Source organism: Haliotis rufescens, unplaced genomic scaffold, assembly GCF_023055435.1.
Source record: "Haliotis rufescens isolate VD_foot unplaced genomic scaffold, xgHalRufe1.0.p SCAF_52, whole genome shotgun sequence".
NCBI lineage: Eukaryota > Metazoa > Mollusca > Gastropoda > Lepetellida > Haliotidae > Haliotis > Haliotis rufescens.
The window spans coordinates 1000453-1023688 of record NW_025964246.1 but is presented as its reverse complement, the minus strand read 5'-3'; the positions used below and the strand labels follow the sequence as shown (position 1 = coordinate 1023688).

The window sequence follows — 23236 nt, the reverse complement described above, 5'->3', positions numbered from 1 at the left end:
GGTGCTTGTATATGTCTAGTCTCTCCCCAGTCTGGTGCTTGTGTCTGTCAAGACTGTCCCCAGTCTGGTGCTTGTGTCTGTCAAGACTGTCCCCAGTCTGGTGCTTGTGTCTGTCAAGACTGTCCCTTGTCTGGTGCTTGTATCAGTCAAGACTGTCTCCAGTCGGGTGCTTGTATTTGTCTAGTCTGTGTCCTATCTGGTGCTTGTGTCTGTGAAGACTGTCTACAGTCTGGTGCTTGTATCTGTCTAGAATGTGTCCAGTCTGGTGCTTGTGTCTGTCTAGACTGTGTCCTGTCTGGTGCTTGTATCAGTGAAGACTGTCTCCAGTCTGGTGCTTGTATTTGTCTAGTCTGTGTCCAGTCTGGTGCTTGTGTCTGTCTAGACTGTGTCCTGTCTGTTGCTTGTATCAGTCTAGACTGTCTTCAGTCTGGTGCTTGTATTTGTCTAGACTGTGTCCTGTCTGGTGCTTCTATCTGTCTAGACTGTCTCCAGTCTGGTGCTTGTATCAGTCTAATCTTTCCCCAGTCTGGTGCTTGTATCTGTCTAGACTGTGTCCAGTCTGGTGCTTGTATTTGTCTAGTCTGTGTCCTGTCTGGTGCTTGTGTCTGTCTAGTCTGTCTTCATTCTGGTGATTGTATCTGTCTAGTCGGTGCTTGTATATGTCTAGTGTCTCCCCAGCCTGGTGCTTGTATATATCTGTCTAGACTGTCTCCAGTCTGGTGCTTGTGTCTGTCAAGACTGTCTCCAGTCTGGTGCTTGTATCTGTCTAGACTGCCTCCAGTCTGGTGCTTGTATATATCTGTCTAGACTGTCTCCAGTCAGGTGCTTGTATATGTCTTTCCCAAGTCTGGTGCTTGTGTCTGTCAAGACTGTTCCCAGTCTGGTGCTTGTGTCTGTCAAGACTGTCTCCAGTCAATTGTTGTGTCTGTCAAGACTGTCTCCAGCCTGGTGCTTGTATATATCTGTCTAGACTGTCTCCAGTCAGGTGCTTGTATATGTCTAGTCTTTCCCAAGTCTGGTGCTTGTGTCTGTCAAGACTGTTCCCAGTCTGGTGCTTGTGTCTGTCAAGACTGTTCCCAGTCTAGTGCTTGTGTCTGTCAAGACTGTCCCCAGTCTGGTGCTTGTATCTGTCTAGACTGCCTCCAGTCTGGTGCTTGTATTTGTCTAGTCTGTGTCCAGTCTGGTGCTTGTGTCTGTCAAGACTGTCTCCAGCCTGGTGCTTGTATATATCTGTCTAGACTGTCTCCAGTCAGGTGCTTGTATATGTCTAGTCTTTCCCAAGTCTGGTACTTGTGTCTGTCAAGACTGTTCCCAGTCTAGTGCTTGTGTCTGTCAAGACTGTCCCCAGTCTGGTGCTTGTGTCTGTCTAGACTGCTTCCACCCTGGTGCTTGTATATATGTCAAGACTGTTCCCAGTCTGGTGCTTGTGTCTGTCAAGACTGTCCCCAGTCTGGTGCTTGTGCCTGTCTAGACTGCTTCCAGCCTGGTGCTTGTATATGTCTGTCTAGACTGTCTCCAGTCAGGTGCTTGTATATGTCTAGTCTCTCCCCAGTCTGGTGCTTGTGTCTGTCAAGACTGTCTCCAGTCTGGTGCTTGTGTCTGTCTAGACTGCTTCCAGCCTGGTGCTTGTATATATCTGTCTAGACTGTTTCCAGTCTGGTGCTTGTATATATCTGTCAAGACTGTCTCCAGTTAGGTGCTTGTATATGTCTAGTCTTTCCCCAGTCTGGTGCTTGTGTCTGTCTAGACTGCTTCCAGCCTGGTGCTTGTATATATCTGTCTAGACTGTTTCCAGCCTGGTGCTTGTATATATCTTTCAAGACTGTCTCCAGTCAGGTGCTTTTATCAGTCTAGACTGTGTCCTGTCTGGTGCTTGTGTCTGTCTAGACTGCTTCCAGCCTGGTGCTTGTATATATCTGTCTAGACTGTTTCCCGTCTGGTGCTTGTATATATCTGTCTAGTCTGTTTCCAGTCTGGTGCTTGTGTCAGTCTAGACTGTGTCCTGTCTGGTGCTTCTGTCTGTCTAGACTGCTTCCAGCCTGGTGCTTGTATATATCTGTCTAGACTGTTTCCCGTCTGGTGCTTGTATATATCTGTCTAGTCTTTTTCCAGTCTGGTGCTTGTGTCAGTCTAGACTGTTTCCAGTCTGGTGCTTGTGTCTGTCCAGACTCTTCAGTCTGATGATTGTGTCGGTGAAACTACGGTGAAGTTACGGTGAAGTTATGGTGAAGTTTTGGTGAACTTATGGCCAAGCAAAGAATATAAATATACAAACACACATTGAGTAAAGACAACGTTTTTATTTGAAAACTTGGGAATGAACACAGTTTATCAGATACTTTCATTTAAAGGAGCGCACATGAATGCACAAGGCAATAGCCAATTAACAGAAATAACTCTTAAAACGTCAGCAACTAAAGTCAACCCAATGGCAAGACTAGACAAATCTGTATTAACATATTGGAAATAGCAGACAAAATATGTAAACATATTGAATTCAACAGAGGGATACTTCACCAAAATAGAATGAGTGAGTGAGTGAGAGAGTGAATGAATATTGCTTAAAGCTGCATCAAGTGTGCAATTAGTCCCAGCTAAAATACCGAGACACCATCACTGTTTTCGGGATATTTGTGACCTCTATCCAACGTAAACATGATACTTCTATACTGACATAATCAATTTATTGAAATTGGTTTCACACTGGAAACTAGACCTTCAAATAATAAATATTTTAAACCAACATGATATACAAAATGATTGGATTTCGCTTTTTAAATCACACTTTTTGATTTTTATAGGACCATTTTCTGGGAATGTATGTTTCACTGACTGTTCCTTGATTGCCAATATTATCATGCAGAACAAACCCAAGTGAAAACATGGTGTTAAATAACAAACCAATTTTTTCATTTAATACGTAATACAACGCACGATTGCCTTCACTCAACATTAACATACAAACATAGCAAGACAATGGCTAATATACCCCAGAATGTGTTCACTATAATGATGCAAAATGTGATGACATGGAGTTTAATGCCCCTAGCAAAATAACAGCCGTAACATGCCAGGACACCATAATACATCCACTATGACGAGTGAGTGAGTGAGGTGGGTTTAACGCCGCTTTTAACAGTATTCCAGTCATATCACAGCATGTCAGCTTAATGTGGGAAGAAAGCCCGAAGTGATGCAGGTCTCAGACGTTTACCACTTCGGTGAAACCCACGAGCACGGGTATGGTGCTGACAAACCTAGAAACATAATCGGGGCGAACCGGGATTCGAACCCTCAATCATAGGTTTCTGGCGTGCCCAAGGGACGCAACTCTGCACAGCGAATCGCGGCGCCTTAGATGACTGGGCCACCCGTGCCCCCCTCCACTTTGACAAAGCGATATCAGGTGTATGAGGGTATTTCTATGATAACTCTGCCTGAAAAAAGAAAATGTATATAAAAATCTCCTCCTGTGTCTGAATTCCTAGGTCAATGGTTCAATGGTTCTATATGCATGAACCTAGTTTTCTGACTAACACAAAATTATCACAACTGAAAGTTTAAAAATAAATATATTTTGGGGTAATCTCAGATCTATGATTTCTTACAACAAAGACGTGGGTTCAATTCTTGGTTAACCTTCTGTGAAAAACATTGGTCGGTAGGTTGGAAAAAAATAAGACATTTCAGATTTCTTTATATACCTGAAAGGTAATCTGAAGATGTTGTCATATGTGCTATGTTTGCTGAGAGGGTCATCGTTAGCTTCAGGTAAATGTTGTACGAATGTATTTTTAGGTCAACGCATTCGGTGGAATAAAAACCAAAAAATATTTTTTGAAACATTATTTTTCTTTTTTCCATCTACTCTATATTTTGGGGTTATTTATTCTATATAAGGGAGGGTTAATTAACTATTTTCTCTGTGAGGAGGCGCCTAACAATTCAGTTGGGTCTTTTTTATTACTTTTCTACTTACAGTAAGGTGAGTATCAGAATAGTACAATCTCATTAAAATCAGATCGTAGTTCTTGCTGATGCTAAACAAAGATCTGAGGACATCCCATTAGGGGTCACGTCAGAGCGACCTTTCATCCGACCAATCAGAGCATCACCTACCAGATCATGAAAGTGACAGTCAGAATGTGATTTCTAATCATGCAACCTCAAAAACTTTTTACACGGGGTATTTCGAACGATAGTTATGGGGTTAACGACTGAATCCATATAACCTAGACCATTTATTAGCCATTCCAGAATGTTCTTTTGTTCAGGTTTCAAATTTGTAATCGAGAATTTGTCAAAATATGTTTGGAAGTGTAGTCGCCAATTTGAAATTAGTGCCGTAAAGCACGAGTAAGCTGCCTTCTGATTGGCTAATGTCGACTTCTTGTCAGTCATTCCATTGGTCAATCAAAGTTTGCGCAAGGTCGGTCTGACATGCCCATAATGGGATGTCCTCAGATCTTTGTTTAGCGGTAGCGAGAACTAAGATCTGATTTTAATGAGATTGAGAATAGTATCACTTCAAAGCAGCAAGGATGTTAATCAGGCCAAGTGATGACTGTCATTTACAAGAATGAAAGCTTCATCACACCAAGTTTCCTATCCTTTACAAGGAATGTTGTCAATAAAAATTCTTTTAAAGCTCGGGTAACAAATTGTGAACACAATGTATAATACTGCAAGCAATAATACGGTTGCAAAAAAAGATAGTGCTGTCAGAACAAATCTGCTTTGAGCAGTAAGTTACTAAATTTAGCACTAAAAAATACTTACCGTATTCGACGTAATAAGCGCCCAGGGCGCTCTCAAAATTAGGAATAGGGGGCTCTTACTAGAATAATATTTTGGTGGAAAAAAACAAAACAGAGTTATGTATGACAGATATATTTTTCAAGAATTTAATTGCCCATAATTAAGGTGCATATAACACACGAGTACTTATTATACGCGAATAAATAAGTCTTGTGTACACTGATCAATTGGAAGGGGTGCTAATTGGGATTGTACACTAGAAAATATATAACCACATATCGCTTATTACGTCGAATACAGTATACCCAGTTCACCAATGCATATAGATGAGTATTACCTATGGCATATTTGTTATATCACATCAGAGACTCTGAGACAGTTCCTGCAATAGTGGCATCATGGGACTACAGTACCAGGCATATTAACAAACACAAAAAACGGTAAGTTTCAACAAATTGATCCGATAGATTTCTACCACAAAAATGACAATTTAGTTTTTAGGTGTTAACAGTCAATGATTTGTTATGTAGATTTTGTCCCCAAAAGTAACAATACATATGACTAGACTACAAAAACGAAACTATGATATTACCACAAAATGCTGTTGTGGCCTCAAACACACTGCTGGGCAAAAGAAAGTATACAACAATGTTCGATGGTGGCTGACAATGAATCAAACAGGAAATGGTTATTCGATGGTGAGGTATTTGATACAGGTAGCATAGCATGTTTTGGCAACTATTTTCATCCTAGTACCGTTTTGATTGGTCAATTGAATTTTCAAGTGATACTTTCTTTTGCCCAGCAGTGTATTTCTTGTCAGGGTAATAAAATAAAGTTAAATGGCATGGTGGTACTGTATTGGCCTATCATAATATCACATGGAGGAGTTTGGCTTCATCCTGGTGCTTCCATCATCACAATCAAACAGTCTAACTACAAGAAACATAACACAACACATGCAGAGCACTGTAGAACCAAAAAAAGTTTAAAACTGATAAATATAAATATTCACTGAAGATTACAATGAAAGTGGAAATATGGACTAAATACAGAAAACATATGAATACTGGTATCATAATATAACAAGGTATACGGTTGATCATAAAATGAAATAAGGACTCATTCATGCAGTGTTTCATGAAGCTTTTAAGATACAGGTATGAGTGAGTGAGTGAGTGAGTGAGTGAGTATGGTTTTACGCCGCTTTTAGCAATATTCCAGCAATATCACGGCAGGGGACACCAGAAATGGGCTTCACACATTGTACCCATGTCGGGAATCGAACCCGGGTCTTCAGCGTGACAAGCGAACGCTTTAACCATTAGGCTACCCGACCGTCCCCTGATACAGGTAGGAATATATTCATGTTTTACAGCACATAAAAAACGCTCCTGCTCAAAGGAGCAACAACACGCCAACTTGGAAAGTATTGAAATACAGATGGCTTTTTGCTTTGTAGATTCAAAATTTGCTTCTTATGTACAATAATCTTGACTGGTTTGATTTGTGTTTAGCGCAAATTGGCATAAGGTGATGACGTAGATAATTAAAGTGACACCTGGACGACTGAGAGTTGGAGTGTTGTTATTTAAGACTTATAAGCAGTAGATTAATGCATTTCGGTAGTTTGGGGCACTTAGAAGTGTGTAGAGCTGGAAAACTTAAACATTTCTCTTTGGCATGGATACTCCTTGTCTCTTATTAAGATTGTACAATGTCCCTTGCACTGTGATACTAATCATATCATATACCCCGACATTACAATACAGATCATATCTCATACAGTGAGTGAGTGAGTATGGTTTTACGCAGCTTTTAACAATATTCCAGCAATATCACGGCGGGGGACACCAGAAATGGGCTTCACACATTGTGCCCATGTCAGGAATCGAACCCGGGTCTTCGGTGTGACGAGCGAACGCTTAAACCACTAGGCTACCTGACCGCCCCCGAATCGTGTTAGAAATCGGACATCTGATTGACTCAAAACCCACTCATCCTTCATTTCTATTTGGAAGTCAAGGTTCACCTGGTCCTATCGCCTTGGGAGTAAAAGACATCTTTAGTCCAACTTTGATCCGACATAACATAATGTTTTCTTTGTCTACTACCTACAGGAATGTACTGGTCTTACATGGAAAAAAGACCCAACAAAAAACAAAACTGAAGATAAAAACAACTGGTTTGGAATAATAACAAAGTAACAATCGGTACATTTTCAGGACCACATTAGTCCATTTGTTAGAAAAAGTTGCAGCAGCAGGAACAATGGAACAGCAAAAACCTCTCTGTCCATGCCCCAGTAATCCGGCAAAAACTCACGTTCCAGTATCTTGTTTGGCACGTGGTTTATAAGGGACATCTTTCCATATCTATATTTATCTATATTTAAATGTATTTAATAAATATATTTAATCTATATTTAAATCTAGAAATTTGCTCATCAGGAAAGTTGACCTCAGAAGAGTATCAACATTGACAACGTATCTCTGTATACAGACAAATTTGACAATCTACAGTCAAGTCCCGATAATCCGACATGGTTGGTTGGATATGATTAGCGGAGTAACGGGTCTAAATAGCACGGATTTAATTGGTTCCCATCATTAGTGTCGGAAAAAGAACGAGTGTATTACCGAGACTCTACTGTAGTTAGTTCGCATAAAAACAGGTTTCTATAATTAAATACTCATTTTTTTCCAAGAAGACCAACAATCAAAGCCAGGCACACTTTGAACATATTTTATCAATTGTCAATCAGGGTTAGAACTAAACTCAAAAACTTCACTTGCCCCACTAAGGATAAAATGACTTTGTAATGTTAAAACAATGGGGAAATTTGGAAATTTGTACTAGCCCGAATGAATTTTTTACTAGCCTTGGGCTAGCGGGCTAGTGTTAATTTCTAACCCTGTCAATTTGAAATATCTTTTTTAAATGACCGATGTCCAGAATTAAAAACGACACACCAATGCCCAAGAAAAATTTCCTTTCTTGTAGCCTTAGAGAACATCAGGTCTGGAAATGCAAGACTCTAGTTGAGGATAAATGTGTTTTTTCTTTTACAGTTATTTGAAAATGGGTTTCAAGGTAGTGATTAAAACTAGAGTCTGAGACGTGCTTTGCGCAGCTTGTTAGTCTCTTCTCAGGTGTCTCCCTTCATAAACAAATCACGGTGAAATGAGCCTTCAAAATTCACTAGCCTACTAAATTGTGGTGAGAAAAAGCAAAAATACAATGATGGTAGTCCTCATTGACTAGTAGCATTTGAGGGCTACAGTCTTGAACCTGTTCTTAATGCTTCAACCTTGCTACAAATTGAACTGAATAAAACAGACAACAAATGTAAACATAGTAAACATATTTGTCTTTGGACGACTAGTGAACAAAGATTCCACTAGTCATCTTGACTAGTCTTAAACACAACAACAAATATCTTCGGCTGCTTATGTTGTAAAAGGGATCTTGACACAAGTCGTGAAAATGCTTTAACCAAAAACCCTTTGAAAACTTATCTTGTTACTTGTTTGTTGTTAAACGCCGCACTCAACAATATTCCAGCTATATGACGGCGGACTGTAAATAATCGAGTCTGGACCAGACAATCCAGTGATTGACATCATGAGCATCGATCCACGCAATTGAGATACGATGACATGTATCAACCAAGACAGCAAGCCTGACCTTCCGATCCCATTAGTCGCCTCTTACGACAAACCCAGTCGCCTTTTACTGCAAGCATGGGTTGCTGAAGACCTATTCTACCCCGGTCTGATAATGACAGTAACAAAAATTGTCATATTCAATATCAAGTAAACGAGGCTACATAACGATGTAAGTTTTAAACATCAGGATGAGGATTACTCTATACTGATAGGGAAATGAAACCGAAAAAATAAATATTAACGTGACACAAACACAAACAAAGATAGAGGTCTACATGGACCAATTGGGTAGCTGACCAACACAAACTTGGCAGCCTGACTTCTACTTTGCTGCAAAGCATTAAGGACTGACAGGATATGACATGTTAAAGGACTAACGGAATGTAGGCATTAAGGACTGACTGGAAATGACATTTTAAAGGACTGACGGAATGTGGGCTGCCACCATCCTTGCTTGCAAAATATGTTTCACAGACTTGACCTGGCATTGTCAATAATTTCTGGACGAATTGTTTTTATGAAGCATTTATTTTACATTCACACGGTGTTCATTGAGTACATGTCACAACCGAGAATAAAAAATCATCACTTAACAAGTTTCCACTCAACCGAAAAAAACTAAACATACTTATCTGAGAAAGTAAATATTTTTTACTGCTGGTCAAAGTGACTTAAGAAGCTCTTTGGTATACTGGGGCCATGACGTTCACTACAATAGAATGTCCAGACACCCTTCAATCAAACTCAGGGCTTTTAAATGGACTCCAAAACTCTAAAACCTAATTCTGAACATTGCTTATGAGAGAGTGAGTTGGGTTTAACACCTCTTCGAACAGTTTTCCAGTTACTGTTGACTCCTGACACTCATACACAAACCCTTCTGTCTGTACTGATAGGATACACATGGCTTATGACAAGGTGGGAAAACTTATTGCAATGCATATGTATTAACACAAATGACCTTTACACAAATGAGCAAACCTTACAGTGGACCAGTTACCACAACTCCCTTCACAGTATCCATCAGATGTAGTACCTACAAGAATTGTCTCCCTTGAATGGAGTCTTAACAAGCTCCTCACACCGTAGCACATACATGGAGCTCTCAAATCTATCGCTGCCACAACTCGGGATGCATTGAGATGAACACGCAATCGACTGACCGTCATGTTTACAAACAAGGGACGACTGTCATTACGCCAAATACACTTTCCCCAGCTAAATGATTTTGATTGTTAATTTGAATTTCATTTCAATTTAACAGTAATCTAATTAGTTTAGTGAATAATGAACATGGAAGTTGGGCGCTTTTCTGCTTTTCCGTAAGTGTCTAATCTCAAACCAAGCTTATTAAACAATCAAACATTAATTAAGTAGAGAGTCATTAAACGTAATAAAATAGTAAGTCAGTCGCAAACCTTACCCCAATTCACTAAAAATTGTAACTAGATCACTGCAACTGGGGTTAGAGGGAACATTGTCAAGATTCTTGTAATGGCCGCTTGCACACTGGTGGCAGCGATGATACCAATAGGGTAACAATGATGTCACACACTAGGATGAAGCATTGGCTGTTCAAGTTTGCTCCATAAAAATGATGGACCAAGAGAACTGTCAAAGCTGGAGTACCCTCAAAATATATGAAATAAAATATTCAGCTCAAACACTGCTATGCATGAGTGAACTGAAGACACAAGAGTCAGCCACTGCAACTGTGGTTACTGAACCCAGGATTGTAAAATAATGACATGAATGTAACTAATAACAACAACAAGCATGTCAATTTCATAAACAGTTGGAAGAAATGCCTTCACAAATACTGACAAGCATTGAAATTTTTTTAAATTTAAAATTTAAAAATGTACATAAAATATGTCATGCAATTTAATATCTGTGTTGGATCGGATGTACCACAACACCACTCCCCAGTGTAACCACTGTTAAGTCGACTACAATGCATAGTAGCTGCATTACCATGAGACAGACAGGCAGGCCACTCCAACACACCAACCGGATTCCATTCGAATATGGCCAGGCAGCATCTCAATACAGGTCTGTGGACAAAAAGTACAAAATATTATCAATAATCTGGAACCTAATGTTATTGCAAGTTTTGTTGTTTCTATTGTTTGTTTGTTGTTTAACGCCACTCTGCGATATTCCAGCTATATGACGGCGGTCTGTAAATAATCGAGTCTGGACCAGACAATCCAGTGATTGACATCATGAGCATTGATCCACGCAATTGGGATCGCTGACATGCATCAACCAAGTCAGCGAGCCTGACCACCCGATCCCATCAGTCACCTCTTACAACAAGCATGGGTTGCTGAAGACCTATTCTATCCCGGATCTTCACGGGTCTTGTTAGTGAGTGAGTGAGTATGGTTTTACGCAGCTTATAGCAATATTCCAGCAATATCACGGCGAGGGACACCAGAAATGGGCTTCACACAATGTCCCCATGTCGGGAATCGAACCTGGGTTTTCGGTGTGACGAGCGAACGCTTTAACCACTAGGCTACCACGGGTCTTGTTATTTCTAAATCAAATCTAATTCTAAAGCACTCATTCTACTAGTTTGAGAAAGCAGGTGGATGTTTGTTTGTGTTTGTTTGTTGTTTAATGCCCTCTCAGCATTATTCCAGCTACATGACGGCAGTCTGTAAATAATCGAGTCTGGACCAGACAATCCTGTGATTGACATCATGAGCATTGATCTATGCAATTGGGAGGCAGTGAAATGCATCATCCAAGTCAACAGGCCTGACCATCCTATCCTGCAGAATTTATTGACAGCAATCTTTCAGTGTTGCCCCCCTAGAACTGTGGAATAAACTACCTCTGAGCATAAAAATCATGTTCAAATCTCAGCTAAAGATTCATGATTCCCCGAGGATAATATTCACTGACTGTAGTGCTTTGAGAATGCTCATTGTTTATGGAGGCTAGGGGTTTATAAATACACATCATCATCATCATCATCATCATCACCACCATCACCACCACCATCATCACCACCACCATCACCAGCACCACCACCATCATCATCATCACCAGCACCACCACCACAATCATCATCATCATCATCATCATCATTACTACTACACTGTCATCATCATCATCATCATTACTACTACACTGGAAGTGGTCACAATTTTGTCAACAATGTAGAGGAACAAGTTGTCGTGCACTGACGACTGGGCATGTTGCTTTCTCTCCTAAATCCAGCAGTGACTTAGGATTGTCTCACCTTGTAAGAAATCAGCCGTTGCTCTAGTAACCAGCTTCTTTGAGCGCGTCACAGATACTTGTCACGGCTAAACAGTTGTTTGAAGGCTGGACAGATTCATCGTCATACATTCCAATAACGTAGGCTGAAAACAAAAACAGCGAGGTATGAATTATGGAATGTAATTATACCAGTCTGAGGTGAGGTGAGGTGAAATGGGGTTTAACTTCGCGTCCAAGATTATTGCACTTATATAGCGACGTGCATGCACGTGTATGTCTGTGTGGCTGCTTGTACTAGTCCGGACTGATGCCGATTTATAGTGCTAGCTCACTGAGATACCATGCCGCAGTTTAACATGAATATCCCACTCAGACACAGTATACTGACTCCAAGCCGACCAGTCCTTGTTTTAGCCCCTTAATGCCGAGCGCCAGACAGGGTAACAACAAGTACCATCTTTTAACGTCTTTTGGTATGACGCGGCTGGGGATCGAACCCCGGACCTTCCTCTCTTCGGGCAGACGCTCTACCATTAGACCACGGAGGGGGTTATACCAGTCTGAGCCAAAAAACGTTTGGGTCTACTAGACCAAACACATCTTCCCGAGGCAAGGGAGTTAACTGACCATAAACGTCCAGTTTCCACCCTTGCCGAACTAATGAGTCCATGCATAGTACAATCAAAATCGCACAACAAAATCGAAATCCGGTTTGTAAACTGTCGTGCAGATTTCCGCATGTGCACCGGCAACTTGTTGTCAAACAGATATTTTCCAAAATTTTTCATGTTTTTAATCAAGGTGTTGAAATGATGCACTTTGCGATGTAAGACCTGTTTTTTCACATTATAGATCTTGATAATCGATCAGATTGTTTCGACTGGGCACCACCATTTTGGTTGAAACAAATGCAAGTGATACGAGAGGTGGAATCCGATTGGTCCATAGGAGAGGCTGAGAAGGGACATAACTTGTAATAGCCACTGGTGGCGCTACGATCAAGCCCAGGAATTCCAGTCTAGTTCGTCAAGGGTGGAAACTGGACTTTTAAAGTCAGTTAACTCTCTTGCCTCGGGAAGATGGCCCGAACATGTCTCTTAACATCATTGTCAGTAGTGTAGCATGTTTAGCGTCACTATATAGACGGTTATTAGCTGAGCTAGATCAAACAGAATTTGACCAGACTCAGTACTTGAGACTGTTATGGTACTCAACTCTTGATAGGAACTGGGAGTACATGTATTAGTTTGTGTACAATATTAAAATTTGTAATGAAACTAAAGCAAGTGTAGCTTCATTGCAAGGTGATTAGACATAAGCTCACAGTTTAATAAGTAGCTGTCACGTTTAGCCACTGTATGGAAAATAGTTCTATTTTGGCATGCCTAACGAGTCCATGCACAGTCCAATCAAAACTCACCTAACGAAATCGATATCTGTTTCGTGAACAACATTGCAGATTTTGGTTAACTGCAGGATTTGCAAAGCATGTGTACCGTTAACTGGGTGTCAAACGATATTTTTCCAAATCTTTTCACGTTTTTAGTCAAGGTGCTCAAGTGATTTGATGCGTTTAGCGAGGAAACACGTTTTATTACAATGTATTTTTTAGAGTAAAAATATCATTAATACTTATCCTGACTCATACCATTACTTTTCTCTCTCTCTCTCTTTCGAAAGGTAGTGGAAACTTCCTGTGCTGTGCTCTGCACAGGGCTCAAAGTTCATAGCTAAGTAGATATTTTTAATCAGTAGCCAAAATGAAACGCTATTCGCCATGCAACTTTACCTTTTACAATCGTGATAAATACAAGATTATGTTTATTTGAAGTTGTTTGTTATTTATTATAATTGATTACAGTAAAAGACATCAAATTTGCACACAGTGTTGCAATTGTAACAATGTTAAATGTTTGAGCATTTATATATTAGCTGGCTCTCAAATAGATGTTTGTTTTGAGAACTGTCAAACATGATATGATTACATGATCATGGATCACTTTAAAAAGATTCTTTACTTCAATCTCAATTTTGTACACAATGGTGTATGCCTGATGTCTTGAAAGATTGAAAAAATCTAAATGTCAGTGGAATTGACTTCATTTAACTTGTCACTGATTCATGTAAATTGAAAGTTCCGAGAGACTCTTGCGTGATAGATGAAGCCAACATTTATCATGTAATACACCATTTAAAAGGTCTAAGCCTACTGTTCATACATATGAAAGCTATGTTTTATTACATTATCTAAATTCAGAAAATCCACTTACTATTTCTTTTATATTTTCATTGTTTGTGTAATTGGAAAATTATTTTAAAAAGAATTAAAATAACATCTGTCTTTACCCATTTCCCGATAACAGGGCTGTCTGCTAAGTAACATGAAGAAATACCATTTTTTTTAAGCTTCGTATGAATAACACGTACGTCGAAGACTGCCAAGTGCCCACCATTAGAAAGCTTCTTTTTTTTTAATCTATGTGACAGTAACCTCTCTCGGAGTCTTTTTGTTGCTGTAACTTGTCCTCATTATACCTGAAGTATTGGGCAGTTTGTCAAGGACTATAGGTCCAGAGCTCCAGATAAGCTGCGTATCTGCGTAAAATACCCATCAGAAATGCAGAAATACGCAGTGAAATAAAATTCAAGCATATCAAATACGCAACGAACATTACAGATACGCTACAAAAATAAAACTTGTGTGTATCATCAAAATATTGTGAAGTAACCCTGCGTTTTCGATTAGCAAATCAAACTTATTTTGAAATTATATACGGACATTCCGTCAACCTTGCCAAACTCCACGATGACAGTTACATCATGATCATTTGCCATCACACTTTCTGGTGGAAGTATCGCAGTATTTTTGAGTTCTATAAAGCTCTCGAACCCACACCTCAACAGCTTGCAGGGACTAGATGAAGTGTTTTTAAATATTTAACTTAAATATGTAATGTGTAAAAACTAGTGGGTAACAGAAATTTGAATACCCAGATAGAACCCAGACACCCAATGATTTTAGAATGCATGGGTAACATACCCACAACACCAAAAGCTTATCTGGAGCTCTGAGGGCTAGTGCCAATGTCTAACGCTGATATAATAAAGCTGGCCGAAGTGTGCACGGAACACTTCCCCAACTTTCAAATACATTTTGGGGATCCTTAGGACATTACTTCACTGACTGCATACTAGAAACAAGTGTTCTGACGTTTTTCAAAATAATTCAACAAACACACATCTTTTTGAATTAATAACAAGAACTTAAAAGACTGGTCAGTTGATTAGAAGGTTTACCTGACATGACCTATATATATACAGCGTTAGAAATTGGCACTAGTCCTGTGGTCCTTGCCAAACTGCCCAATAGTTAAGGTATCATAAGGACTAGTAGAAATTTACCATTATTAAGGGTTTTGCTATATGTTATCATTATAAGGACTAGTGGACTAAAACTGTTAGTTTCTAACGCTGTAGACTTGATTTAAGCGAGATTAGACTTTGGCCCAATAGTGATAAGTGAGTATGGTTTTACACCGCTTTTAGCACTATTCCAGCAATATCACATCGGGGGACACCAGAAATGGGCTTCACACATTGTACCCATGTCGGGAATCGAACACGAGTCTTCGGTGTGACGAGTGAACGCTTAAACCACTTGGCTACCCGACCGCCCCTGGCCCAATAATGTCTACCCCTGAAGAAGACCGGGAACAACATTATCAATTCCTGTGCGACTCACTCTGCTTGCTCTTGCAAATGGTCAGTCCCCCTGCTCCAGACTTGGCTATAAGGAGGTTGGCCTCCGAGCGAATTGTGATGTACGACTTGTCTTGAATCTTCAGCTTGCCTGCTCCAGCGCCTACAGACATGATGGAAGAGACCGTCGTGAAAAAATCTTTTGGAATCTGAAACATGATGCACCAGACAAAAAGATTAACAAATGTCCTAAATCATGTTTTGTTTGTTTGTTGTTTAACGCCGCAATCACATCAAACATAATAGAATCTCCGTCTGCGAATTTAGTCACTAATCGGAACCCAGAGTCAAGTAAAATTCTGTTTCCCAGCTAATAAATAGAGTATTATACAAGCATGTGTGTCATACTGATTTTACAAACCAGGGTCAGAATTGTATTTCCCGATTAAGAGTGAGTTGGGTTTAACGCCGCTTTTAACAGTATTCCAGTTATATCACGGTGTGTCAGCTTAATGTGGGAGGAAAGCCCGAAGTGATGCAGGTCTCAGACATTTACCACTTCGGTGAGCGAGGGTAATACATGAATTCTTACACAAGTTTCATAAACTCAGTATGACACACATGTGAATGTAATAATTTCTTTATTACCCATTATTTCTTAATCCTTTTGAGCTCCCCTTTAGAAAAATGCAGTGCTCACCACTGCTGTCCTAGAAAACCACAATTTGTCGATTGACGTCAACAATCTTCAGTGTGACATCATTCCGACATTATGTCACAATAAGATTCGAGTGACGTCAACAATGCCACCCAGATGAGGTAAACAATGTTAATGCCAGTCCAATAACCAAAACAAACCGCTGTAGACACTCTGCTTCTTTCAACCGCCTCCGTGGTCTAGTGGTAGAGCGTCCACCCGGAGAGCGGAAGGTCAGGGGTTCGATCCCCGGCCGCGTCATACCAAAAGACGTTAAAAGATGGTACTTGTTACCCTGTCTGGCACTCGGCATTAAGGGGCTAAAACAAGGACTGGTCGGCTCGGGGTCAGTATACTGTGTCTGAGTGGGGTATTCATGTTAAACTGCGGCATGGTATCTCAGTGAGCTAGCACTATAAATCGGCATCAGTCCAGTCTAGTACAAGCAGCCACACACACACACACACACACACACGTCGCTATATAAGTGCAATAATCTTGGATGCGACGTTAAACCCAATTTCACCTCACCTGCTTCTTTCATTCTTCCTCAGCTTACACCACTCACACAAAAACAACCTGTCACGCCGGCCGGCACATGCTCACACACTTTCTCACAACACAAGATTTTCCCAGAAGCCCCAGTTCCAGCATGCGCAGTGGGACTAGCTTAGCAGACCATATATCAACAAACAAAAACTCGGTTATTTCCAATCCTATTGGTAATTACAGTCCATATGGTAAACTAACATCTACTGAAAATGATGTTTGGTCAAGTTGACTCAGTTTTTGGCACAGGGGTTTAAAGATGAGAGCCCACCGGACCACTGCTCAGACAGGAAAGATGTGTGTGACCACAATCACTCCATAGATTATCAACCCTGGCTTATCTTTCAGAGTGAACTTGATCATGACACAGCTGAGAGTGCAAACCCCCTTTTGGTATGCTGGGCACAGAACCCAGTTAAGTGGTGTAGTGATTGCGGCGCTTCCGTATTCTTACATCTGGTGGCCTCGGATTGGCCATCCAGTGTTGCTTGGATGCTTCCGGGTGGGATTGTTTGTTTGTTTGTTTGTTTGTTGTTTAACGCTGCACTCTGCAATATTCCAGCTATATGACGGCAGTCTGTACATAATCGAGTCTGGACCAGACAATCAAGTGATAGACACGAGCATCGATCCACGCAATTGACATACGATGACATGCATCAAACCAAGTCAGCGAGCCTGACCACCAAATCCTGTTAGTTACCTCTTACGACAAGCATAATCGCCTTTTACGGCAAGCATGGGTTGCTGAAGACCTATTCTACCCCGGATCTTCACGGGTCTCCATACTCGTACATCTGGTTGCAGATGGGGTCATTATGACTCGCTAGATGGGCTACAGAGAGTCATAGGTGTTTTGTAGGGGGCCATTTTTATGCAATATTAATTGATGACAAATTTAAATACTGATTCTGACCGTCAAACTAAGCATGTCTTTAGCAACCACTGTCTTAGTAAATGTTCAAGGAACCTGTTTAGCGGATTCCGCAATACGACCTCCAGCGGAATGGACTCACCCTAAGGTACCTTTCTGTATTCTGATTTTGGCTAGGGTAAATGTCTGTATACCGAAACAAACCTGGGGTACATATCTGTAGTACCTATGCTGACAACGACCCCTTCAGCAGCACTGGGCTTTCACAACAAGGGTGCTGTGAACAGGGTGAGCCTATCTGGGAATTTGTGACAAAAAAAATATGTCACATGACCAAGGGAGAGGACTGACGCATTGCAGTACACTGGATGCCATGAAATTTTTATCTTGTACGCGGATGCCAATATTTCAATGCTGAAATTTAATTTCTGCCGTTTTGTCTTGCAGAGAGTGACAAGTCAAAAATATATCTAGCCATGAGCGTATCACAATGCACAGTCAAGCTTTTTATGTGAAATTCCCAGGCTTGTTGACTTGTACAGGGTTAGAAACTAACAGTTTTTGTCCACTAGTCCTTACAATGATAACATATAGCAAAACCTTTAAAATGGGCCAATTTCTACTTGTCCTTACGATACCTTTACTATTTGGCAGTTTGGTAAGGACTACAGGACTAGTGCCAATTTCTAACGCTGTTGTACCAGACACGCGTATACTGATATGGTTCAAGAGTTCTTATATTGGACAAAGTAGATCTACATGCTTGATGCCTCGATTTGGTGGTACCCTGCAAATACTGATAAAAAGTGCTGACGACACAGACGTCTCACAGCTGCAACATAGCCAACTCCGTGATGGTCTTTCGTCTACTGACAACCAAGACACGCTGACGCAATGAACAATAACGCCGACATTGTGTGAGCGCGTGTGACAGGCAATTCAGGCCTAATGCTTGCGATTGAATAATCATATCTCATATTTGGGATTGCATACTGTCAAACTTGTAATTGCACAACAAATGATGTATATTTTTGTTCAAAATGATGCACTTATGCTTTTCATGATTAATTTCATTCAGTTAAATTAAGTAATACAAATTTAGAAACTTGAACAGGAGTGAACACCGATACTGGCGCCATATTCTAACCTCTTTGGCGACTTCGTCTGTCGCTCCCCATACGGAACCATCTAGTCCGAACACCCCCGCATGATGAGATGCTTGCTGCTTAGCGGATGTTTGCAGGCAAGAAGTTGCCCAATTCTCCCACGACGATGTCATTTGTTTATGTGAGTCTCTTGACAGTCAAATTCAAGTGCCGGAAATCTCCACCGCCTCTCAATATCACCGGTGCGTCGTGTAAATAATCCCTATGAAATAGGATCCACCAACACAGCATCATTTTTGGGGGGTTGGAAAGGTAAACCAAAAATGTCATTTGCTAACTAGGAACTAAAGATGTGTTCACTGGTGTTCATTCAAGAATTTAATCTCTATTTTATCAAACATTTTGTGGGATCGATAAATCTTGTCAAGCGCGAAGCATTTTCGTGATGTGTGTGACATATTTCCATTTGTCATTTTCTGGAAGTACACCGAATATTGACTGCTGACACGTGCTCCAGTGTACAAAAATATATTGGATTTACATCTATCTGTGGCAAAATGGCTTTGGGGCTTCAACGGGTCCAATATTTTTAACTTGCGTACCTAGGGTGTGAAACTCGAGTACCCGATAGTAAAATATTTCTGATAAAGCCAGCTTATACGTCAGCATTTCAACACGTAACTCCCAATTCGTTTTGAATAACGCCCAATATGCATCAACTATTCAATAAACAGTTTTTTAAACCCACCTAGCTGCGTTGCAGTTTCGTAATTACTGTTTTCCAAGACAAGTTGACCTACATACGTCAGTAGTGACTCGTTACGGCAAAGCTCTATCATTGGGCTTATAGCAGGGGAGACACGGGACATACGTAACAACATTAAGGGTCTTTACTCTCAGAAGAAAAGCTATGATGTAGAGTTACGTCCCTTAGCCTTCCCACCAAGGACACCCACCTTTGATGGAGCGGTGGCCACAAGGAAAGAAGCGGTGAACAAAATTCAAATTTTATGCAGGCAAATCCAAAACTCAATAAATACCATAACGTTTTTTCACCGCACGTATGTATGTTGCTAGTTTTGTGATTAAACTTTTGAAATGGAAACTTGTCACTTTACGCCATATTTTGAAGTAGAAATTGTGTAACTGCCGTATGCGGTAGATCTGTGTGACACGTAATGAAACATGGACGTCTTCATTCGGGGCAGTTGTAACAATATGCCCCATTCATTTGTACTACGATGTTATTACAATGCCGCTGTAATTTATATGTACTTAATGCTTACGTCTATGCATATATTTTCCTGGGGGGGGGGGGGGGGGATTACCAAATCCTTACTAACACGTCTGTCAAACGGATCTTGTTAGAAAATACACTAAAGGCAAAAGAAAAGAAGAAACCAAAACTATAACGTCTGGCGTAAAAACAAAAGAAGATGCCCGTTAAGTACGACTCTGACAGTGATTCTGATTCTGAAGGTGAGGTGAGGTGAAATGGGGTTTAACGTCGCGTCCAAGATTATTGCGCTTATATAGCGACGTGCATGTACGTGTGTGTGTTTGTGTGGCTGCTTTTACTAGTCTGGACTGATGCCGATTTATAGTGCTAGCTCACTGAGATACCATGCCGCAGTTTAACATGAATACCCCGCTCAGACACGGTATACCGACTCCGAGCCGACCAGTCCTTGTTTTAGCCCCTTAATGCCGAGCGCCAGGCAGGGTAACATCAAGTACCATCTGATTCTGAAATAAACATTTGCTTGGTTTGTTGCGACAAGTTTTCAAAAAGTCGTCCAGGTGAAGAATGGGTTCAATGTTCTCCATGCAAGTATTGGGCTCATGAAGAGTGTTCATAAAAAACAAGGATTCTTCAATTGTCAGACCTCTCAATCAGACGGTGATGAATGTACATTTGTTTCCAGTTTAAACAAAGTTATTCAGTTTTATAGTTCCATGTACTAAGTGAGTGAGTGAGTGAGTTGGGTTTAACGCCGCTTTTAACAGTATTCCAGTTATATCGCGGCGTGTCAGCTTCATGTGGGAGGAAAGCCCGAAGTGACGCAGGTCTCAGACGTTTACCACTTCTGTGAAACCCACGAGCACGGGTATGGTGCTGACAAATCTAGAAACATAATCGGGGCGAACCGGGATTCGAACCCGCGATCATAGGTTTCTGGCGTGTCCAAGGGACGCAACTCTGCACAGCGAATCGCGGCGCTTTAGACGACTGGGCCACCCGTGCCCTCTCCATGTAGTGTATTTTCAATATTAAAAAACTTGTTACATTGACCCTTATGTGTTACATTTGATCCATCGGCCCGTAACTATTTTTGAACCATGATTGATTGCGATTGTAACACTTGCTAGCATCGCCGTCATCCGAAATAATTATGTAACGACGGGACCTGGAAATTCAAATGAGACAGGATTTTAAAGCCACTATGATCATGTTTCATTTAGCATAAACTATAACTTGACAAGAGTGTTTCTGGTATTGATTTGCAGTAATATAAGTTGCTCGTGTTACATTTGTCCCCTGTCTCACCGACCCGTGAAGATTCCGGGGTAGAATAGGTCTTCAGCAACCCATGTTTGCCGTAAAAGGTGACTATGCTTGTCGTAAAAGGCGACTAACGGGATCGGGTGGTCACGCTCGCTGACTTAGTTGATGCATGTCATCGATCCCAATTGCGTGGATCGATGATCATGATATTAATCACTGGATTGTCTGGTCCAGACTCGATTATTTACAGACCGCCGTCATACAGGTGGAATATTGCGGAGTGCGGCGTTAAACAACCAACCAACCAACCAACCAAACCCTGTCTCTCCAAGGCTTATACCCGTGAAGATCCGGGTTGTGGTCCTGGGTGCCGTTGTACAAAGCGATCTTAGCGCTAACGTGGTCGTAAACCCCATACCTTACATCGACTTACCACAGTCGTTGCGCTATTATGTTGTTTAGTACAACGGCACCTCTGTCTTCAGCAACCCATGCTTGCCGTAAGAGGCGACTATAAAACGTGATCAAGTGGTCAGGCTCGCTGACTTGGTTGATATTACTGAATCCTAATTGCGTAGATTGATGCTCATGGTGTGCCTCACTGGATTGTCTGGTCCAGACTTGACTATTTACAAACCGCTGTCATATAGCTGGACTATTGCTGAGCGCTGCGTTAAGCAACAGACAATGAAAACTATATACCGTATTCGACATAATACGTGCCCAGGGCGCTCTCAAAATTAGAAATAGGGGGCTCTTATTAGAATAAAATTTTGGTGAAAAACAACAGAGTTGAAAGATCGTAAATTTCGTGGTTTATGCTGACAGCCTGAAATGATAGAAAAAAAGTCTGTGTGTATTATACACAACATATATATTTATCAAGAATTTAATTGCCCATAATTAAGGGTGCATACAGGCCGGCAAAGCCACATTTCGAAAATAGATAGCCCAAATTGATGTGGCTCTCGCGGCAATGGTTATGGTTGCGTGATTGTATAATGTGGCTCTCGCGGCTATGCTGTCAAAACATGCTTTGTGATTCTAACAGGTTACCGTATATAACAAAACAAGTCTTGTTTTCTCATTTTTTATTCAACAAGGATAACATATTCATCAAAACTTTACATTGATGAATATGAATAGCATATGAATATTATAATGGATTTAATGTCATTACTGCAGATGAAGGAGGTCGCCCACGTGGTCAGCATATTTCATCTCACTCAGGTGTTGGTTCAGGAGCTGGATCTTGAGGGACGCAATACGTGCATCGATTGCCTTGTACTTCTTTCTTCGTGAAGGTTCTGACCACTGCATGGTGAGAGAGTCTCAGGACTGCAACCTCTTTGAGTGACTGCTCTCGCTGAAATAGCTTCACTACCTCGTAGATGTTCGGGTGGCACTTCTTGGCAAGTTTCTTTATCTTGTTGTGCCACCCTTCCAGGTGATTGTTTGTACGGTGGCCTTGGTTTTCGAAATGGTTCCAAATCTCTGGCATGAAGGCCCCTTCTTGAACCCAACTGGTTGTCACGTAGTCCATGAAGGCAGTCACTTTAGGGCCAGCAGGAGAGTCAGCAATGGCATCAAGCCACACATCATCCACTTTGTCACGAGGTACTAGAGGGAGGGCAGCAGCTCTTCTCACCAGCTTCTTCACCTCCTCATCTTCCTTATAGTCCATCACCAGACCTTCTTTCTGCACCCTCCTCCAGATACATTGGGTGAAGTGAAAGAAACACCCTCTAACTAATGTCCCAGGAAATACACCACGCTTAGTAATTTAAATGTGGGACACTCATATAAAGGTATCGGTAATCAGATTAATTAATTACCCGCTAGAATAGGTGAAATGCACTCAGATGAAAATGTGGCTCTACCGGCAATAGCCATTTCTGAAATGTGGCTCACCCGGCTAGACACCCATATAACACACGAGTGTGTACTATACACGAATAAATAAGTCTTGTGTACATTGATCAATCGGAAGGAGTTGGAATTGTTCACTAGCCAATATATTAGCAAATATCGCCGTGGGCGCTTATTAGAGCGGGGCGTGTTACGACGTAAATTGTAATAAAAAGGTAAATTGTAATACTTGCAGCAAATTGTAATAATTTTGACGTAAATTGTAATAACAACGTA

General features: G+C 40.9%; 1 protein-coding gene and 1 long non-coding RNA gene across 2 annotated transcripts; both read right to left on the bottom strand.

The window, feature by feature from the left end:
* Positions 1 to 4508: 4508 nt before the first annotated feature.
* On the bottom strand, positions 4509 to 18834 carry LOC124144046. Its single transcript, XR_006862366.2, has 4 exons — positions 18627 to 18834; positions 15403 to 15568; positions 11680 to 11803; positions 4509 to 10480 (listed from the first exon to the last, which is right to left on the bottom strand). It is a non-coding gene; the product is annotated as an uncharacterized LOC124144046 (long non-coding RNA).
* A 2142-nt stretch (positions 18835 to 20976) lies between these two features.
* Positions 20977 to 22854, bottom strand: LOC125374129. Its single transcript, XM_048384923.1, has 2 exons — positions 22451 to 22854; positions 20977 to 20993 (listed from the first exon to the last, which is right to left on the bottom strand). Exons 1-2 carry the CDS (start codon positions 22773 to 22775, stop codon positions 20977 to 20979), a joined length of 342 nt encoding a protein of 113 aa, XP_048240880.1. The 5' UTR covers positions 22776 to 22854.
* Positions 22855 to 23236: the final 382 nt, after the last annotated feature.